Below are 20,444 nucleotides of genomic sequence, written 5' to 3' on the forward strand. Positions count from 1 at the left end.
ACAACAGTGAGAGGCCCGCGTACCAAAAAAAGAAAAAAAAAAAAAAAAAGGCACAGAGTCACTACCTTTATAACATCTTATGTAAACATACTAGTTCCTTGGTCTCGTATTCTATCCTGACAACATAGTTGGAAATTGTATGTTGCGTAACAAATTTATTGATGCCTTTGAAAAATGTTTAAGACTCTGGCTTCTGAGTGGTCAATCTTTACTGTAGATGACTGAAACCGATAGAGATTGAATAAGAATGTATGCTTTTGACCAGAGAGGGAAACTCTGTAAGCTATGGATTGGTTAAGAAGTACTAAGGAAAGCTTATAACTCATCTGTCCTGATTTTGGACTCAGTTGTTTTGATGTCACAGGTATCTTAGGCTCGTCAGCATATATTTGCTTCTTATTCACTTTAGAAATGGGACTCAATGACAAATTTTAAAAATTTCCCCTGAGTCAATTTATGTAATATAGTTTTGTTCTTTTTTTGAGTTTCCAGATTTGTGTTAATATTAAACATGCTGGAATCCTGTAATTGTTTAAAAGAAGTACTCTTGCTACTTTTTCACTTTTCATGATACGTTTCACTCTTGCTATATATGATGTTAAAGTTGCTATTACAAGTTATTTTTTAACGGAAATAAAATTAATGATATTCATAGAGAAGAAATAAAACTACTTTTAATCTACATCTCTTCCTATTTGTCTATTTCAGTTCTTTTTTTTTTGTATATTTAAAATTAATTTTTGTTATTACAAAAGAAATGTGAAATTTAGGAATGAATAACCAAAAAGAAGAAAATGAAAGTTACTGGTAATTCTTACACCCAGCAATATCTACTTATATTTCATTACATTTCCCTACTCTTTTAAAAAATATTTTTTCTAAGCATTTCATCCCCCCAAAGAATATTACTTTGCATATTGCTGTGAGACACCTTTCTATATAATTAGATTTTTTATTTTATGATTTTAATGATTACATACTATTCTATCATAAATAATTTGGCCAGCATTATATTTTTCTATATTTATGTTGTTTTCAGTGTATTAATATTGTAAATATATTATAGCAATATTTCTCTAAATTTATTATTTCTTTTTTTTTTTTGCGGTATGCGGGCCTCTCACTGTTGTGGCCTCTCCCGTTGCGGAGCACAGGCTCCGGATGTGCAGGCTCAGCGGCCATGGCTCACGGGCCCAGCCGCTCCGCGGCATGTGGGATCTTCCCAGACCGGGGCACGAACCCGTGTCCCCTGCATCGGCAGGCGGACTCTCAACCACTGCGCCACCAGGGAAGCCCTATTATTACTTCTTTGATGAATATGTAAAAGTGGAATTACTGAGTCAAGCAAAGGATAATAGTATTTTTAAAGCTTTTGAAATATAATGTAAAATTGACTTCCTGAAGGGCCATACTAGTTAACTCTATCAACAGTGTTTGAATGGAGGTGTCTAGTGCCCCAAATACTGGCCAGTAGAGAATATTATAATTATAAAAAGCTTTAATATGCTTAATGGCTATATAGAAAATATTTATTTACATATATATATAAATAATTATCTGGAGTGATTTTAGCTAAATGTGACTTAAGCAAGGTAATATGTATTTTTTATCTCAAATAAAGAGAGGTCCACAAGTGGGCAATGGAAGCCGGTATAGTGGTTTGTGAATGTTATCAAAGACCCAGCTTTTTTCTTTCTTTGCAATGTGCATTTTCTAGTGTGTTGGCTTGTTCCGTGGCAATAAGATAGCTGCTTTGGCTTAAGTCATCATAACTGACTACAGGGCAGGAGGTAGGGGAAAGAAATAGCTATAGCAATGACTGTAACTTTTATCAGAAAGGCATGTTTCCATAAACTTCTTAGGAGATTTCTACTTAGGCCTCAATAGCCAAAATACTGTCACATGGCCTCTTCTAGCAGTAAAGGGGGCTGAGAACTAATGTAGATGGGCTGGGGAAAAAGAGGCTGGGAATAGATGTTAAATTAGCTGACATTCAGTGTATGGCATGATACCAGTAATTTTACACAAAAATTTTACATAAATGTAATAACAGGGCTTCCCTGGTGGCGCAGTGGTTGAGAGCCCGCCTGCCGATGCAGGGGACACGGGTTTGTGCCCCGGTCCGGGAGGATCCCACGTGCCGCGAAGCGGCTGGGCCCGTGAGCCATGGCCGCTGAGCCTGCGCGTCCGGAGCCTGTGCTCCGCAACGGGAGAGGCCACAACAGTGAGAGGCCCGCGTACCGCAAAAAAAAAAAAAAAAAGTAATAACAAATAGCGTGCTATTGTAGCAGCCTTTTATGGTACTCAGATATATGGCTATCTTTCCTTGTCAACGAATTTGTATTTTAATGTTTACATAATATTCTATTGTTTAGGGGTGCCATGTACGTAGCTTTTTTGTACTTCTCTGTTTCTCTTTGGAGAAATTCCTTGAAGATAAATGACTGAGTTAAAGGATATGCACATTTGAAAACTTTATTCAAATGCCAGAGTTACTTCCAGTATAACTGTATCAGGTTACAAGCCCAACATCAGGGTTTGTACCCAGGATAGCAGCTGGATTTAAAGCTTTTAAAATTTTTGACATGGTTAGGTGAAATATGACATCTCTTTTTAAAATTTGCATTTCTAAATTATTTGTTAGCATAGAAATTTTGTAATTGTTATTAACTACTTGTATTCTTTTAACATATAAGGTTTATATTTTTAGGTAGTAAAATTTATTTTAAAATTTAATTTTATAACTGTTTTATTTAGTTTCAAGTTTTCATGTTGTGCTTAGAATGATTTCTATTTTAAGGTTATAAAATATTAATTATATTTTCTTCTGGTACATTTTAATACATTCTTTAATTCTGAAACACAGCTTCAGTACATTTTTTGTTTTTATAAAAAACAACTTTATTGAAGTATAACTTATGTACACATGTATAAAGTATACAATTTGGTAAGTTTTGGTGTTTGTATATACCTTTGACACCATCCCTGAAATCATGATGCAGAAAATATCCATCACCCCAAAGAGCTTCCTTGTGCCCCTTTGTGATCCGTTTTTCCCCCATCCCCTGGCAACCACTGGTTTCCTTTCTGTCACTATAGATTAGTTTGCATTTTCTGAAGTTTTATAAAATGGAATTACTCAGTATGTGTTCTTTTTTGTCTGCCTTCTTTCATTCCCTTTTCAGATTATATGACTTGCACATATTTTCTCCCAGTCTATGGCATGTCTTCTCATTCTTTTAACAGTGTCTTTGGAAGAGAAGTTCTTAATTTTGATAAAGCCCAATTTATCTGTTTTTTCTTTTATGGATCATGATTTTAATGTTATATCTGAGAAATTTTTGCCTAACTCAAGATTACAAAGTTTTTCTTGTACATGTTTTTCTAGAAGTTTTCTAGTTTTCTGTTTTCTATTTAGGGCTCTTATCCATTTTAAGTTGATATTTATGTATGGTGTGAGATATGGATAAAATTCATATTTTTGCATATGAGTATCTAATGTTCCAGCACTACTTTTTTTTTTTTTTTGGCTTCACCACGCGGCTTGAGGGATCTTAGTTCCCCAACCAGGGATTGAACCCGTGTCCCCTGCAGTGGAAGTGTGGAGTCCTAACCGCTGGACTACCAGGGAATTCCGCCAAACTACTTTTGAAAAGACTGTTTTTTTTCTACTGAATCACCTTTGCAAAGTTGTTGAAAATCATCTGAATGTATATCATAGGACTATATAAATAATCAGAATGTATATATATATTTCTGCTCAGTTTGTTCCATTGATCTATTTGTCTTTGCCCATCAATATTGCTATATACCAGTAGCATAGTGTCTTAATTACTATATATAAGTCTAGAAGTCAGGTAGTGAAATTTCTCCAACTTTATTCTTTTATTTTCAAAGTTGTCTTGGATGTTCTAGATCATTTGCATTTTCACATAAATCTTAGAATCAGCTTATCAATTTAAAAAATGCCTGAGATTTTGATTGGAATTGGGATTTCAACTGATCTAATTCTATAGATCAATTTGGAGAGAAACAACATCTTAACAATATTGAACATGGTAAAATTTGCTCCACTTATCCTAGTTTCTTAAGATGAAAGTAGAGACCTTCCTTTATTTCGGGCATATTTTATTTTTCTCACTAAGAGTTTGTAGTTTTCAATGTACAGGTCTTACAAATCTCTGTCAGATTTATCCCTAAAATATATTTTGATGTGATTGCAAATTGTAGTGTTTTATTTCAATTTCAAATTGTTCTTTCCTAGTACATAGAAATACAATTGGTTTTTGTATGTTGATCTTGTATCACACAACATTGTTTCTACTAGCTTTCTTTTTGTAGATTTAATCAGATTTTCTACATAGATGATCATGTCATCTGTAAGTGAAAACAGTTTTACCTCTTCCTTGCCAGTCTGGAGATTCAGTTTGTTTATTTTTTGCTTGCTTTTTAACCTTGGCTAGAACCTCTGGGACGATGTTGAATAGTAATGGTGAGAGCAGACATTCAGTCTTTCAGCATTAAATATGTTTAGATGTAAGTATTTTGTAGGTGTCCTTTACCAGCTTGGGGAAGTTCCCTTTTATACCAGGTTTGCTATGGGTTTTATTAGGAATAGATATTTAATTTTTTCAATGCTTTTTCTACATCAATTGAGATATTTTATATCATTTTCTTCTTTAGTCTGTTAATAGGTGGATTACATTGATTAATTTTTTAATGTTAGCCCTACTGTGCATTCTTGAGATAAATCATACTTTATCATGATGTATTTTCCTTTCAATAGACTGTGGGATTTAATTTGTTAAACTTTAGTTTATAATTTTTACATCTGTGTTTATAAGGGATATTGATCTGTAAATTTGCTTCTTTATAATTTTGTGTCATTAATGTGGAGTTTATGGAATGAATTGGAAAATATTTACCTCCCTTCAATTTTTTTGAACAGTGTGCAGAATTGGTATTATTTTTTGCTTAAATAGTTGGAAGAATTCACTAGGGAAGTTTTCCAGACATAGAGTTTTCTGTATGGGATAGCTTTTAAACTACAAATTCAATTTCTTCAAAAGATATAGACCTCTTAGGTTATCTATTTCATATTGAGTGAACTTTGTTAGTTTCTGTCTTTCAAGGAATATGTACATTTCATCTGAGTTGTTGAATTTATTGGCATAAGGTTGTTCATAATATTTTCTGATCCTTTTAATATCTGTAGAATCTGTAGTGATGACAACTCACTCATTACTGATACTGCTAATTTGTGTTTTCTCTCTTTTTTGTTCCTGATCTGTTGACTAGAGGTTTATCCATTTTATCTCGTTTTGAAAATCCAGCTTTTGGTTTCATTCATTTCCTCTTTTTATTTTTTGTTTTCTATTCCTTTTCATTTCTCTCATATTCCTTTCTTCTGCTTACTTTGGGTTTAATTTTCTTTCCTTGGTTAGTTGGTTAATGCTATAAAATTTTCTCTAACTATTGCTTTAGCTGCATCCTACAAATTATGGAATGTTGTGTTTTTAATTTTCATTCAGTATAAAACAGTTTTAAATTCCCCTTTTGATTTCTTTTTTGACCCTAGTGTTATTTAGAAGTATGGTATGTAGTTTCCAAATTCTTGGGGATTTTCCGTACAACTTTTGTTATTGATTTGGAATTCAGTTTCACTGTGGTAGGAAAACATACTTTGTATGCCTCGAATCCTTTTAAATTTATTGAAACTTATTTAATGGCCCCAAGATAGGACTGTTTTTATAAATGTTCCACATGCATTGGAAAATAATGTATTTTCTTCTGTTGTAGGGTGCGATCTTATGTAAATGTCAGTTAAGGCAAGTTTTCTGATAATGTTTTTAATCTTCTATATCCTTACTGATTTTCTGTCTACATGTGTCAATTATTGAGAGTAGTTTGTTGAAGTCTTCAACTATAATTTGTCTATTTCTTTTCTTTTTTTTGCAGATCTGAAGTTTTTGCTTCATACATTTTAAAGCTCCGTTTTAGGCACATGAAAGTTTAGGTGTATAATGTTCTCTTGATTATTATGAAATAGTCTCGGTCTTTCTTAATATTCTTTGCTCTAAAATCTACTTTTATGATATTAATATAGCTATTCCAACTTTCTTTTGCCTAGTGTTACAGTGATATATATGTATATTTCCTTTTTTTACTTTTAAGATGTTTACATCTTTATATTTAAAGTAGGCTTCTTATAGGTAGCATACAGTTGAGTCTTGGCTTTTTTAATGCAATACAATATTATCTGTCTTTTAATTGGGGTGTTTAGACCTTTTTTTTGTTATAAATTTATTTACTTATTTTTGGCTGCGTTGGGTCTTCATTGCTGTGCACGGGCTTTCTCTAGTTGTGGCAAGCGGGGGCTACTCTTCATTGCAGTGTGCGAGCTTCTCATTGTGGTGGCGTCTCTTGTTGTGGAGCATGGGCTCTAGGCACACGGGCTTCAGTAGCTGTGGCACGTGGACTCAGTAGTTGTGGCTCTCAGGCTCTAGAGCACAGGCTCGGTAGTTGTGGCTCATGGGCTTAGTTGCTCCGCGGCATGTGCGATCTTCCCAGACCAGGGCTCGAACCCGTGTCCACTGCATTGGCAGGCGGACTCTTAACCACTGTGCCACCAGGGAAGTCCCTAGACCATTGATTTTTAATGTGATTATTGATATGGTTGACTTTAAATCTACCATCTTGCTCTTTGTTTTCTATTTGCCTCATCGGGTTTTTTTTTTTTCTGCATTCTTTTTTTTTTTTTTAAGAATTTTTTGATGTGGACCATTTTAAAAGTCTTTATTGAATTTGTTACAATATTGCTTCTGTTTTTTTTTATGTTTTGGTTTATTGGTCATGAGGCTTGTGGGATCTTAGCTCCCCGACCAGGCATCAAACCCGCACCCCCTTCATTGGAATGCGAAGTCTTTTTTTTTTTTTTTTAACATCTTTATTGGAGTATAATTGCTTTACAATGGTGTGTTAGTTTCTGCTTTATAACAAATGAATGAGTTATACATATACATATGTCCCCATATTTCTTCCCTCTTTCATCTCCCTCCCTCCCACCCTCCCTGTCCCACCCCTCTAGGTGGTCACAAAGCACTGAGCTGATCTCCCTGTGCTATGCGGCTGCTTCCCACTAGCTATCTGTTTTACGTTTGGTAGTGTATATATGTCCAGTCCACTCTCTCACTTTATCCCAGCATACCCTTCCCCCTCCCCATATCCTCCAATCCATTCTCTAGTAGGTCTGCATCTTTATTCCCGTCTTGCCCCTAGGAAGGCGAAGTCAACCACTGGACCGCCAGGGAAGTCCCCTCCTGCATTCTTTTGAATTGAGTATGTTTTATGATTCCATTTTATCTCCTTTGTTGTCTTACTCACTATACCACCTAGTGTTAATTTAGTTGCTTCTTTGAAGATTATGGCAGTGTTTCTCAACCTTTCTTTTATTATTTTCTCCACAAGACTATTTAGAATCTTTTTCTTAATCAGCCCCTCTGCACAGTTTTAGTACCACAGATAATCCTGTATATCTGTTCATATTCTATATGAATATCTGTTTTTATAGATAAAATGAGTAAGATTTTTCTGAACCCTATAAATTTTTTTTTAACATCTTTATTGGAGTGTAATTGCTTTACAATGGATGAACCCTATAAATTGATTTTTGCCCCTTTGGAAGCAATATTTCCCTGTCAAAAATGCACAGATGCATAATACTGTATACATCTTTAACTTATCACAGTCTATCTTTAGGTGATAGTATAATGCCTCAAACATACTATAAGACTCGTACAATAGTATACTTCCATTTCTCCCCTCCCAGCCTTTGTGCTATTGTTGTTTTATATCTACATATATTATAAACCTTGTAATACATTGTTATGAATTTTGCTTTAAACAGTGATTATCTTTTTTAGAATTTTTTTTATATTGGAGTATAGTTGATTAACAATGTTCTGTTAGTTTCAGGTGTACAGCAGAGTAATTCAGTTATACATGTACAGTGATTCTCCTTTTAAGAGATATTAATTATTAAGACAATGATCTTATATATTTACTCATGGAGTTACCTTTTCCACTGCTCTTCATTCCTTTGTGTAGAACCAGGTTCCATCTGGTATCATTTTCCTTTTTCTTGAAGTACTTTGTTAACATTTCTTTTACTGGAGAAATACTAGTGATGAATTTTTTCAGCTTTTGTAGGTCTGAAAATGTATTTTTTCACCATTTTCTTGAAAGTTATTTTCACTAGGTAAAGATTGTAGGTTGACAATGTTTTTCTTTCAATATTGTAAAGATATTACTCCCTTGTTTTCTGGCATTGCATTAAGACATAAGCTGTACCTCTACATGTAATATGTCTTTTCTCTCTGGCTGTTTTTAAGATTTTTTCCTTTAAGAAATTCATCTTCGTTGTACCTTGGTATAGTTTTTTTGGTTTTGTTGTATTTTTATTTTGCTTGTGCTTGGTGTTTGTTAAGATATATATTTTAACATCTTTATTGGAGTATAATTGCTTTACAATGGTGTGCCAGCTTCTGCTTTATAACAAAGTGAATCAGCTATACATATACATATATCACCATGTCTCCTGCCTCTTGTGTCTCCCTCCCACCCTCCCTATCCCACCCCTGTAGGTGGTCACAAAGCACCGAGCTTATCTCTCTGTGCTATGCAACAGCTTCCCACTAGCTATCTATTTGGTAGTATATATAAGTCCATCCCACTCTCTCACTTCGTTCCAGCTTACCCTTCCTCCTCCCTGTGTCCTGAAGTCCATTCTCTACATCTGCTTCTTTATTCCTTTCCTGCCCATAGGTTCTTCAGAACCTTTTTTTTTTTTGATTCCATATATGTGTGTTAGCATATGATATTAGTTTTTCTCTTTCTGACTTACTTAATCCTGTATGACAGACTCTACGTCCATCCACCTCACTACAAATAACTCAATTTCATTTCTTTTTATGGCTGAGTAATATTCCATTGTATATATGTGCCACATCTTCTTTATCCATTCATCTGTTGATGGACACTTAGGTTGCTTCCATGTCCTAGCTATTGTAAATAGAGCTGCAGTGAACATTGTGGTACATGACTCTTTTTGAATTATGGTTTTCTCAGGGTATATGCCCAGGAGTGGGATTGCTGGGTGGTATAGTAGTTCTATTTTTAGTTTTTTAAGGAACCTTCATACTGTTCTCCATAGTGGGTGTATCAATTTACATTCCCAACAACAGTGCAAGATGGTTCCCTTTTCTCTACACCCTCTCCAGCATTTATTGTTTGTAGACTTTTTGGTGATGGCCATTCTGACTGGTGTGAGGTGATACCTCTTTGTAGATTTGATTTGCATTGCTCCAATGATTAGTGATGTTGAGCAATCTTTCATGTGTTTGTTGGCAATCTGTATATCGTCCATGGAGAAATGTCTATTTATGTCTTCTGCCCATTTTTGGATTGGGTTGTTTATTTTTTTGATATTGAGCTCCATGAGCTGCTTGTAAATTTTGGAGATTAATCCTTTGTCTGTTGCTTCATTTGCAAATATTTTCTCCCAATCTGAGGGTTGTCTTTTCATCCTGTTTATGGTTTCCTTTGCTGTGGGAAAGCTTTTAACTTTCATTAGGTCCCATTTGTGTATTTTTGTTTTTATTTCCATTTCTCTAGGAGGTGGGTCAAAAAGGATCTTGCTGTGATTGATGTCATAGAGTGTTCTACCTATGTTTTCCTCTAATAGTTTTATAGTGTCTGGCCTTACATTTGGGTCTTTAATCCATTTTGAGTTTATTTTTGTGTATGGTGTTTGGGAGTGTTCTAGTTTCATTCTTTTAAATGTAGCCGTCCAGTTTTCCCAGCACCACTTATTGACGAGGCTATCTTTTCTCCATTGTATATTCTTGCCTCCTTTATCAAAAATAAGGTGACTATATGTGCGTGGGTTTATCTCTGGGCTTTCTATTCTGTCCATTGATCTGTATTTCTGTTTTTGTACAGTACCATACTGTCTTGATTACTGTAGCTTTGTAGTATAGTCTGAAGTCAGGGAGCCTGATTCCTCCAGCTCCGTTTTTCTTTCTTAAGATTGCTTTGGTTATTTGGGGTCTTTTGTGTTTCCATACAAATTGTGACATTTTTTGTTCTAGTTCTGTGAGTAATGGCATTGGTATTTTGATAAGGATTGCATTGAATCTGTAGATTCCTTTGGGTAGTGTAGTCATTTTCTCAATGTTGATTCTTCCAATCCAAGAACATGGTTTGTCTCTCCATCTGTTTGTATCATCTTTAATTTCTTTCATCAGTGTCTTAGAGTTTTCTGCATACAGGTCTTTTGTCTCCTTGGGTAGGTTTATTCCTAGGTATTTTATTCTTTATGTTGCATGGTAAATGGGAGTGCTTCCTTCATTTCTCTTTCAGATTTTTCATCATTAATGTATAGGAATGCAAGAGATTTCTGTGCATTAATTTTGTATTCTGCTACTTTACCAGATTCATTGATTAGCTCTAGTAGTTTTCTTTAGGATTCTCTATGTATAGTATCATGTCATCTGCAAACAATGACAGTTTTACTTCTTCTTTTCCGATTTGGATTCCTTTTATTTCTTTTTCCTTTCTAATTACTGGGCTAAAACTTCCAAAAGTGTGTTTAATAATAATGATGAGAGTGGGCAACCCTGTCTTGTTCCTGATCTTAGTGGAAATGGGTTCAGTTTTCACCATTGAGAATGATGTTGGCTGTGGGTTTGTCATATATGGACTTTATTATGTTGAGGTAAGTTCCCTCTGTGCCTGCTCTCTGGAGGGTTTTTATCATAAATGGGTGTTGAATTTTGTCAAAAGCTTTTTCTGCATCTATAGAGATGATCATACAGTTTTTTTTTCTCCAATTTGTTTGTATGGTGTATCACATAGATTGATTTGTGTATATTGAAGAATCCTTGCATTCCTGGGATAAACCCCAATTCATCATGGTGTATGATGCTTTTAATGTGCTGTTGGATTCTGTTTGCTAGTATTTTGTTGAGAATTTTTGCATCTATGTTCATCAGTGTATTGGCCTGTAATTTTCTTTCTTTGTGACATCTTTTTCTGGTTTTGGTATCAGGGTGATGGTGGTTTCGTAGAATGAGTTTGGGAGTGATTCTCCCTCTGCTATGTTTTGGAAGAGTTTGAGACGGATAGGTGTTAGCTTTTCTCTAAATGTTTGATAGAATTCGTCTGTGAGGCCATCTGGTTCTGGGCTTTTGTTTGTTGGAATATTTTTAATCACAGTTTCAATTTCAGTGCTTGTGATTGGTCTGTTTATATTTTCTATTTCTTCCTAGTTCAGTCTTGGGAGGTTCTGCTTTTCTAAGAATTTGTCTGTTTCTTCCAGGTTGTCCATTTCATTGGCATAGAGTTGCTTGTAGTAATCTCTCATGATCCTTTGTATTTCTGCAGTGTCAGCTGTTACTTCTCCTTTTTCATTTCTAATTCTATTGATTTGAGTCTTCTCCCTTATTTTCTTGGTGAGTCTGGCTAATGGCTTATCAATTTTGTTTATCTTCTCAAAGAGCCAGCTTTTAGTTTTATTGACCTTTGCTATCATTTCCTTCATTTCTTTTTCATTTATTTCTGATCTGATCTTTATGATTTCTTTCCTTCTGCTAACTTTGGTGTTTTTTTTTTTTTTGTTTCTCTAATTGCTTTAGGTGTAAGGTTAGGTTGTTGATTTGAGATGATTCTTGTTTCTTGGGGTAGGATTGTATTGCTATAAACTTCCCTCTGAGAACTGCTTTTGTTGCATTCCATAGATTTTGAGTCATCGTGTTTTCATTGTCATTTGCTTCTAGGTATTTTTTGATTTCCTGTTTAATTTCTTCAGTGATCACTTCATTATTAAGTAGTGTATTGTTTAGCCACCACGTGTTTGTATTTTTTATAGATTTTTTTCCTGTAATTGATATCTAGTCTCATAGTGTTGTGGTCAGAAAAGATATTTGATATGATTTCAATTTTCTTAAATTTACCAAGGCTTGATTTGTGACCCAAGATATGATCTATCTGAAGAATATTCCATTTGCACTTGAAAAGAAAGTGTATTCTGTTGTTTTTGGATGGAATGTGCTGTAAATATCAATGAAGCCCATCATATTTAATGTATTATTTAAAGGTTGTGTTTCCTTATTTATTTTCATTTTGGGTGATCTGTCCATTTGTGAAAGTGGGGTGTTAAAGTCCCCTACTATGATTGTGTTACTGTCAATTTCCCCTTTTATGGCTGTTAGCTTTTGCCTTATGTGTTGAGGTGCTCCTATGTTGGGTGCATAAATATTTACAATTGTTATATCTTCTTCTTGGATTATCCCTTGATCATTAGGTAGTGCCCTTCTTTGTCTCTTGTAATAGTCTTTATTTTAAAGTCTCTTTTGTCTGATATGAGTATTGCCTCTCCAGCGCTCTTTTGATTTCCATTTGCATGGAATATCTTTTTCCATCCCCTCACTTTCAGTCTGTATGTGTCCCTAGGTCTGAAGAGGGTCTCTCGTAGACAGCATATATATGGGTCTTGTTTTTGTATCCATTCAGCCAATCTGTGTCTTTTGATTGGAGTATTTAATCCATTTACATTTAAGGTAATTATCAATAAGTATTTTCCTATTACCATTTTCTTAATTGTTTTGGATTAGTTATTATAGGTCTTTTCCTTCTCTTGTGCTTCTTGCCTAGAGAAGTTCCTTTAGCGTTTTGTTGTAAAGCTGGTTTGGTGGTGCTGAATTCTCTTAGCTTTTGCTTCTGAGGCTGCTGGGAGAGATTTCCCTTTCTCTTCTTTGTTTGTACAGCTCCTGGGGTTCTGCTTTGGATTTGGCCCTGCCTCTGTGTGTTGGTCACCTGAGGGGGTCTGTTCTTCCCTCAGACAGGACGGGGTTGAAGTAGCAGCTGATTAGGGGGCTCTGGCTCACTCAGGCCGGGGGTAGGGAAGGATATGGAATGCTCGGTGAGCCTGTGGTGGCAGAGGCTGGCATGACATTGCACCAGCCTGAGGCACACCATGTGTTCTCCCGGGGAAGTTGTCCCTGAATCATGGGAGCCTGGCAGTGGTGGGCTGCACAGGCTCCCAGGAGGGGAGGTGTAGATAATGACCTGTGCTTGTACACAGGCTTCTTGGTGGCTGCATTAGCACTCTTAGTGTTTCATGCCGGTCTCTGGAGTCCACACTGATAGCTGCGGCTTCTGCCCCATCACCGGAGCTCATTTAGGTGGTGCTATGAATCCCCTCTCCTCGCGTACCCTGAAACAGTGGTCTCTTGCATTTTAGGCAGGTTCATACTTTTTCCTGGACTCCCTCCTGGCTAGGTGTGGTGCACTATCCCCCTTCAGGCTGTGTTCACACAGCCAACCCCAGTCTTCTCCCTGGGATCTGACCTCCGAAGAAGCCGGAGCCGGAGCCTCAGCTCCCAGCCCCAACCCGTCCCGGCCAGCAGGCCAAGCCTCTTGGGCTGGTGAGTGCTGGTGGGCACTGATCCTCTGTTGGGAATCTCTCTGCTTTGCCCTCTGTACTCCTGTTGCATTCTCCTCCCTGGCTCCGAAGCTTCCCCCTGCCACCCCCGGTCTCCATCAGTGAAGGGGCTACCTAGTGTGTGGAAACGTTTCCTCCTTCACAGCTCCCTCCCAGAGGTGCAGGTCCCATCCCTATTCTTTTGTCTCTGTTTTTTCTTTTTCCCTACCCAGGTACGTGGGGAGTTCCTTGCCTTTTGGGAGGTCTGAGGTCTTCTGCCAGCATTCAGTAGGTGTTCTGTAGGAGTTGTTCCACATGTAGGTGTATTTCTGATGTATTTGTGGGGAGGAAGGTGATCTACACGTCTTAATCCTCTGCCATCTTGAAGGTCTCCCTCTGTTAAGATATTTTGATCTATGGGTTATAATTTTTATCCAATTTGGAAATATTTTGGCTATTATTTTTTCAAATATTTTTTTCTGTCTCCACTCCTTTATTCATCTTTATTTTAAGGACTCCAATTATATGTATATTTCTCTCTTAGGGTTGTCCCAGAGCTCAATGATGCTGTTTTTGTTTTTTCAATCTTTTTTCTCTTTGTGCTTTTTTTGGGGGTAGTTTCTACTGCTATACATTCAAGTTATTTCTTTTTTCAGTGTGTAATGTGTTCATAATCCCACCCAGTGTATTTTTTTTTATCTCAGACATTGTAGTTGTCATCTCTCAAGGTTTGATTTGGGTCTCTCTCTTTTTAAAAAAGTTTTTCCATGTCTTTATTTAATATAGCTCCTTTGAATATTTATAATAATATAATAATTGTTTTAATGCCTTTGTCTACTAATTCTATTGTCTGTGTCATTTCTGAGTTAGTTTTGATTGATTTTTCTCCTTGTTAATGGGTTGTAATTTCTCTTCTCTTTCTGTGTCCTGTAATTTTTGACTGAAGGACAGAATTCCTGAATTTTATCGAATTGTGTGTTGAGTATTTTAATTTTCCTCTAAATATTCTTGAGGTTTTTTTTTTTTCTGGGACACATTTTAGTTACTTGAAAAAGTTTGATCCTTTTTAGTGTTGTTTTGAAGCTTTGTTAGGTGGAATGGGAGCAACATTTATTCTAGTGTGAACTTTACCTGCTACTGAAACCAAACTCTTCCATGTGTTCTACCTGATACCTAGTGAATTTTGATGGTCTATATTATGGCCAGTGAGAACAAGGATTATCTCTGGCCCTGTCTGGGCTTGTGGATTATTTCCTGTAATCTTTTTGACTGTTTTTTTTTTTTTCCTCCCCAACCTCAGGTAGTTTCCTCATAGGCATGCATCCATTAGTATTCTACTGAGTACTCAAATGGGACTCTGCAGATCTCTGGAGTTCTTTCTCTGTTGCTCTATATGCTCTCTGCCTTGAGAACGTTTGCCACTTTGGCCTTCCCAGATTCCCAACTCTATCTCTTGAACTCGACGAGAATGCTGGGTTGCACCTGGGCTCCCCTCCCCTGTTTTGTGGCTTGGAAATTTCTCTAGGTGGTTAGCTGGTGCAAACATAGGGCTCACTTTGTTTCTTTTTTGTCAGAGATCCCTGTTGTTCATTTGCTAATTTCCAATGTCTTAAAAAATGGTTCATGTATTTTATTCCATGTTTTAGTTTTTTGAGATGGGAGGGTAAATTTGGCCCCAGTTTTTCCATCTGGGTACAGAGTGAAAGTCTCCAGTGTTATAATTTTTATTTGTTTTTTTTTTTTTTGAGTCAGCAGTCAAATATATTTCACTTGTAATTTTTTGATATGAATTTTTTTGATATCTCCTCTTCTGTAGGCTTTCTCCTTCATGTCTCTTTTTTTTTTTTTTGTGGTACGCGGGCCTCTCACTGTTGTGGCCTCTCCTGCTGTGGAGCACAGGCTCCAGACGCGCAGGCCCAGCGCCCACGGCTCACGGGCCCAGCCGCTTCACGGCATGTGGGATCCTCCTGGACCAGAGCACAAACCCACGTCCCCTGCATTGGCAGACGGACTCTCAACCACTGCGCCACCAGGGAAGCCCCCATGTCTCTTTTTAATTTGCAGTTTATTTGTTAAAGAGTACAAATTATTTTTCCTGTGAGTTTCCCATACTCTGAATTTTGCTGATTACATCCCTGTGATTTTGTTTAATATTTTCTCTGTCTTGTTCCCTATAAATTGATAGTTGCATCTAGTGCTAATAGAGTTAGGATTGATTATTTTGGCCATACTACTGCAAGAATAGTGGTATATACTTTCAGCAGTGGGTACATTATATCTGTTTGTCTCCTTTTTTGTGATTGTAACAGCTATTGATAGTCAATGCTAAGATCCATTAATTCATTGGAAGTTGAAAAATGGTGGTATTCTATTCTTTCAAGCTTTCTACAATTTTTAGCTGGAATATTTCCACACAGAGAATGTTTCCCTTATTTACCACTGTTTATGTGGTACAATTTGGTAGGATCATCAGGATAAACGCTTGGTTCTTTGTCTTTATTATTGATTTTTAAAATAATGAGTTGATTCTTTAGAATCCTTCAATAGTGAGCATTTGGGTTTTTTGTTTTATTTTTAGTGTCAATATGAACCCATGCCTTTAAATATATTTGATGTATTTTACTTCATCGAAGTTATTATTATTTTGATACTCAAGTATTTTCATCTCTGGCCAGTGGTAGTCTCTTTAAGTTGGCTCTTACGTCCTTTTCATACAAGTCTGCTGGTCACTGATAGTTTCCTTGCTTTCTGGTGTGACAGGCATTCTAAGTTCATCTTGTACATTTCCTGCCTCAGACCTAGAATGAACTAGTAGAAGAAAGAAAATTAAGTGATTTCAGCATGTTCTTCTGAGGCAGTAATTTTAGCATTTGGAAGCAACTGTGGAGATCAGTTAATATATTATAGTCCACACACGGACCTTAAACATGACTAGTGACATAAAAAATACTCATTGTCAACTAAGCTTCCTATTTTAAACATTAAGTGTTTTGCCTTGTGATTATGTAAGGTGATTTTTTATTTTCTTTGTAGGCTTTGCCAATCAGTCAGAAGATGATCAGGTGAATGTAATGGGTTTTCGCTTCTTAGGAGGTTCCCGAGTTACTCTTCTTGCTTCCAAAACCTCTCGTAAGTAAAGCCATGGTATTATTGCTTTTGAAAAGTTCTATTAAGAACAGTGCATCACAGATCATCGCCACATCAAAGATTTCTGCAAGGGTGATGTTAGATATTGAAAACTAAGAGCCATTATATTAGTTATGAAGATAGATTCCTGTTTTATTAGTGATACTTAACTTTGGTTTTGGGGATGAGGAGAGTTTGATAGAGGAATTTAAAGAACTGAAAAATGTTTTTGAGATAGGTATATGGTGAACTAGGTTTTAGGAGTTACTAGAAACTGGAGTTAATTTTTGGGGGGTATGTGTATATTCTTATATCCTCCTTTTGGACACTTGCAAAGATGAAAGTGAAAGTGAATAACTTTTGCTGAGATTAATCTCAGTAGAATGAAAAGTAGTAATTGTATAGTCAAGTTTGAATTTCATACTTAAATATGCTTTATTGATTTGTTTGCTTCATATGAGAATAATGGTTGAAACTACTCAATGTAAAACTGACTTCTGATGTATGTAGATAATGAAGCTACTAAACTCACTGAGTTTTATATACCTTCTTGGAAATAAATTAAAATATTAAGAAAGGAAGTGTTCAACAAATTTTAGGTACACTAAGGGTATTAGGGGAAATGAATGTGTGTGTATGTATATATATATATAAGTCTGAGTACACTCCAGTTTTTAAAATCTCTGCCATTTGTACAACGGGTTTCATTTTCTATCAATACTTTATGGATTTGCAGTTTTAGTTGGTTATTTCTTTTATAATTAGAAAATATAGTAAAATAAGGATACGTTCTTTTTGAAAAATGAAGATGTTAACAGGGGGAACATATATACATCCTTATTTTAGAAACTATAATGAAGTTTCTGTGGTTAAAATCATAACAGCTTCTGGAATGTGTAGGTTGGTGGCTAGTGAAATAGATTTGGAAACAACTAAAAATTAAAGAATAAGATACACAAATTAAAGACATTTCTGAGAAGAATGAGAGAATTTTATACTTTTCGTGGTCTTTGTAATTGGTCATGATTGTAGTCTTCTTTACATTGGCACCATTTTGCTTTGATTAATTTTAATCTTCAGTTGGTTGATGGAATCATTTTTGTACATTTCTCTTTGTTAAAATGTTCTCTTTAGTTATACTAAAAAATTGTTGCCAACATTTCTTTGGGAAATTATACACATCTGTTTGATTTCAGTTGATGATGCTGTATGATGAATCTGCAATTGAGACCATTTAAAAAAGGCAAACATTTATTTGTGCAAATGAGGGTATTTATGTCCTAATGCATTATATTTATTCTTTTTTAGATAAAGTAACTCTTAGAATATTGCTGTTGCCCATAGTTACTTTATCATTCTCTAAATTCTACCAAATATCCATGTATATAACTGATTTATTCACATTCATCTTAATATATGGTAATGAATGCCTTGACACAGCTACAGTGTGGGCAGACAGACTAAATAATGGAATTGGACAGAAACTATTACATAAAGAATCAAATGAACTGTGTAAACTGAAACATGAAGTGTAGCCATTACAATTCCCTGATGGTTATTTTGGCCTCAGTGATGTCCAGAATTCTACCTAGGGAATGTCCTTGGAGATGAAGGAGATAGATATGAAGAAAATACAATGGGATGGAGTCAAGATGGTGGAGTAGGAGGACGCGGAGTTTGTGTCTCCTCACAACTAGGGCACCTACCAGGCACTGGTGGGGGACCACGGACACCTAAGGAGATGGGAGGAACCCCTGAGCAACTGGGTAGGATGTGGGGGTGGGGAGGGAGCGTAGGGAGAGGTGGGGGCAGTTTGGGACCAGTGCCCCTGAGGGGTAGCTGAGGGAGGGGAGGTGCTCGTATGCCTGGAGTGGTCCACTCATGATGAGAGGAGCAACGGGGATGGGGGAGAGACCCTTGGGGGATTGGAGTGAACACAGCCAGCATTTCCCCTGCCCATTTGGGCTCTGGGGAGTCTGCTGAGGTCCCAGGCCTGATCCTCTGCCCTCTGAGGCCCTCTCCAGCTGTGTGGGTCCTGAGGGCATGGGAGGGAGGGAGAGGGAGAAGGGAGAGGAAAAGTGGAGGCCAAACGGGATTGGTGGCCCTGCGGGGGGAGGTAGCTGGGGGAGGGGAGGGGTTCCCACGCTCGGGAGGGTCCCACTATAGTGAGGGGATCAGCGGGGAGCCTGCTGAGGTCCAGAGCCTGATCCTCTACACTCCGAGGCACCCTGAGCCTAAGCCCCGCCCCCACACCCTCACCCAGGGCCTAACCTCCGAACTCCTCACTCTGAGGCCCCCCTCCGGCCCTGCTGCCTTTTCCAGCCCTGCAGGTCCTAAGCCTAGGCCCCGCCCCCACCTAAGCCCCGCCCCCACAGCCAAGACCTTTTCCAGCTTTTTTTTTTTTAGGTGTGGTTATGTTTTTTTTTCTTTTTCATGTTTATTTATTTTGGCTGCACTGGGCCTTAGTTGTGGCACACTGGATCTTCGTTGCAACATGTTAAGTTGTGGCATGCATGTGGAATGTAGTTCTCCGACCAGGAATTGAATCCCGGCCCCCTGCATTGGGAGCGTGGAGTCTTAACCACTGGGCCACCAGCGAAGTCCCTATGGTTCTGTTTTACCTTGTTGTTGCATGTATATCTTTATTTTTTCTAAAAATTTTTTATTTTTCTAATTTTACTTTATTTTTTATTCTTTGTTATTGTACTGCTCCTTTTTTTTTTTTTGCTGCACCATGTGGCTTGCAGGATCTTGATTCCCAGGCTGGGTGGGGCAGGTCTGAGCTCTTGTGGTGAGAGAGCTCTGTCCAAACTGCTGGACTAACAGAGAACCTCAGATACCAGGGAATATTAATTGGAGTGAGGTCTCTCAGAAGTCCTCATCTCGGCACCAAGACCCGCTCTACCCAACTGCCTGCAAACTCCAGTTCTGGATGCCTCAGGCCAAACGACCAGTAAGACATGAACATAGCACCACCCATCAAAAAAAATGACATGACAAACAAATATGTTACAGACAAAGGAGCAAGGTAAAAACCTACAAGACCAAATAAATGAAGAGGAAATAGGTAAACTACCTGAAAAAGAATTCAGAGTAATGATAGTAAAGATGATCCAAAATCTAGGAAATAGGTTAGAGGCACAGATTGAGAAAATATAAGAAATGTTTAACAAAGACCTAGAAGAACTAAAGAACAAACAAACAATGATGAACAACACAATATCTGAAATGAAAAATACATTAGAAGGAATCAATAGCAGAATTACTGAGGCAGAAGAACAAATAAGTGAGCTGGAAGATAAGATGGTGGAAATAACTGCTGAGGAGCAGAATAAAGAAAAAAGAATGGAAAAAATTGAGGACAGTCTCAGAGACCTCTGGGACAACATTAAACACACCAACATTCAAATTATAGGGGTTGCAGAAGAAGAAGAGAAAGAGTCTTAGAAAATATTTGAAGAGGTTATAATCGAAAACTTTCCTAACATGGGAAAGGAAATAGCCACGCAAGTCCAGGAAGTGCAGAGAGTCCCATACAGGATAAACCCTAGGAGAAACACACCCAGACACGTATTAATCAAACTAACAAAAACTAAATTCAAAGAAGAATATTAAAAGCAGCAAGGGAAAAGCAACAAATAACAAACAAGGGAATCCCCTTAAGGTTATCAGCTGATTTTTCAGTAGAAACTCTGCAGCCCAGAAGGGAGTGGCATGATGTATTTAAAGTGATGAAAGGGGAAAACCTACAACCAAGATTACCCAGCAAAGATCTCACTCAGATTCGATGGAGAAATTAAAAGCTTTAGAGAGAAGCAAAAGCTAAGAGAATTCAGCA

General features: G+C 36.9%; 1 protein-coding gene across 3 annotated transcripts in view; it reads left to right on the forward strand.

Moving 5' to 3' along the window:
- Positions 1–20,444, forward strand: part of BBS9 (Bardet-Biedl syndrome 9) — a 442,846-nt gene that overhangs the window by 199,740 nt on the left and 222,662 nt on the right. For all 3 annotated transcript variants that reach the window (XM_067746666.1, XM_067746668.1, XM_067746667.1), the window contains one exon: positions 16,514–16,609. In XM_067746666.1, coding sequence (XP_067602767.1) covers positions 16,514–16,609 — 96 coding nt within the window. The remainder of the gene's footprint in view (positions 1–16,513; positions 16,610–20,444) is intronic.

The sequence above is a fragment of the Pseudorca crassidens genome, chromosome 8 (assembly GCF_039906515.1).
Source record: "Pseudorca crassidens isolate mPseCra1 chromosome 8, mPseCra1.hap1, whole genome shotgun sequence".
NCBI lineage: Eukaryota > Metazoa > Chordata > Mammalia > Artiodactyla > Delphinidae > Pseudorca > Pseudorca crassidens.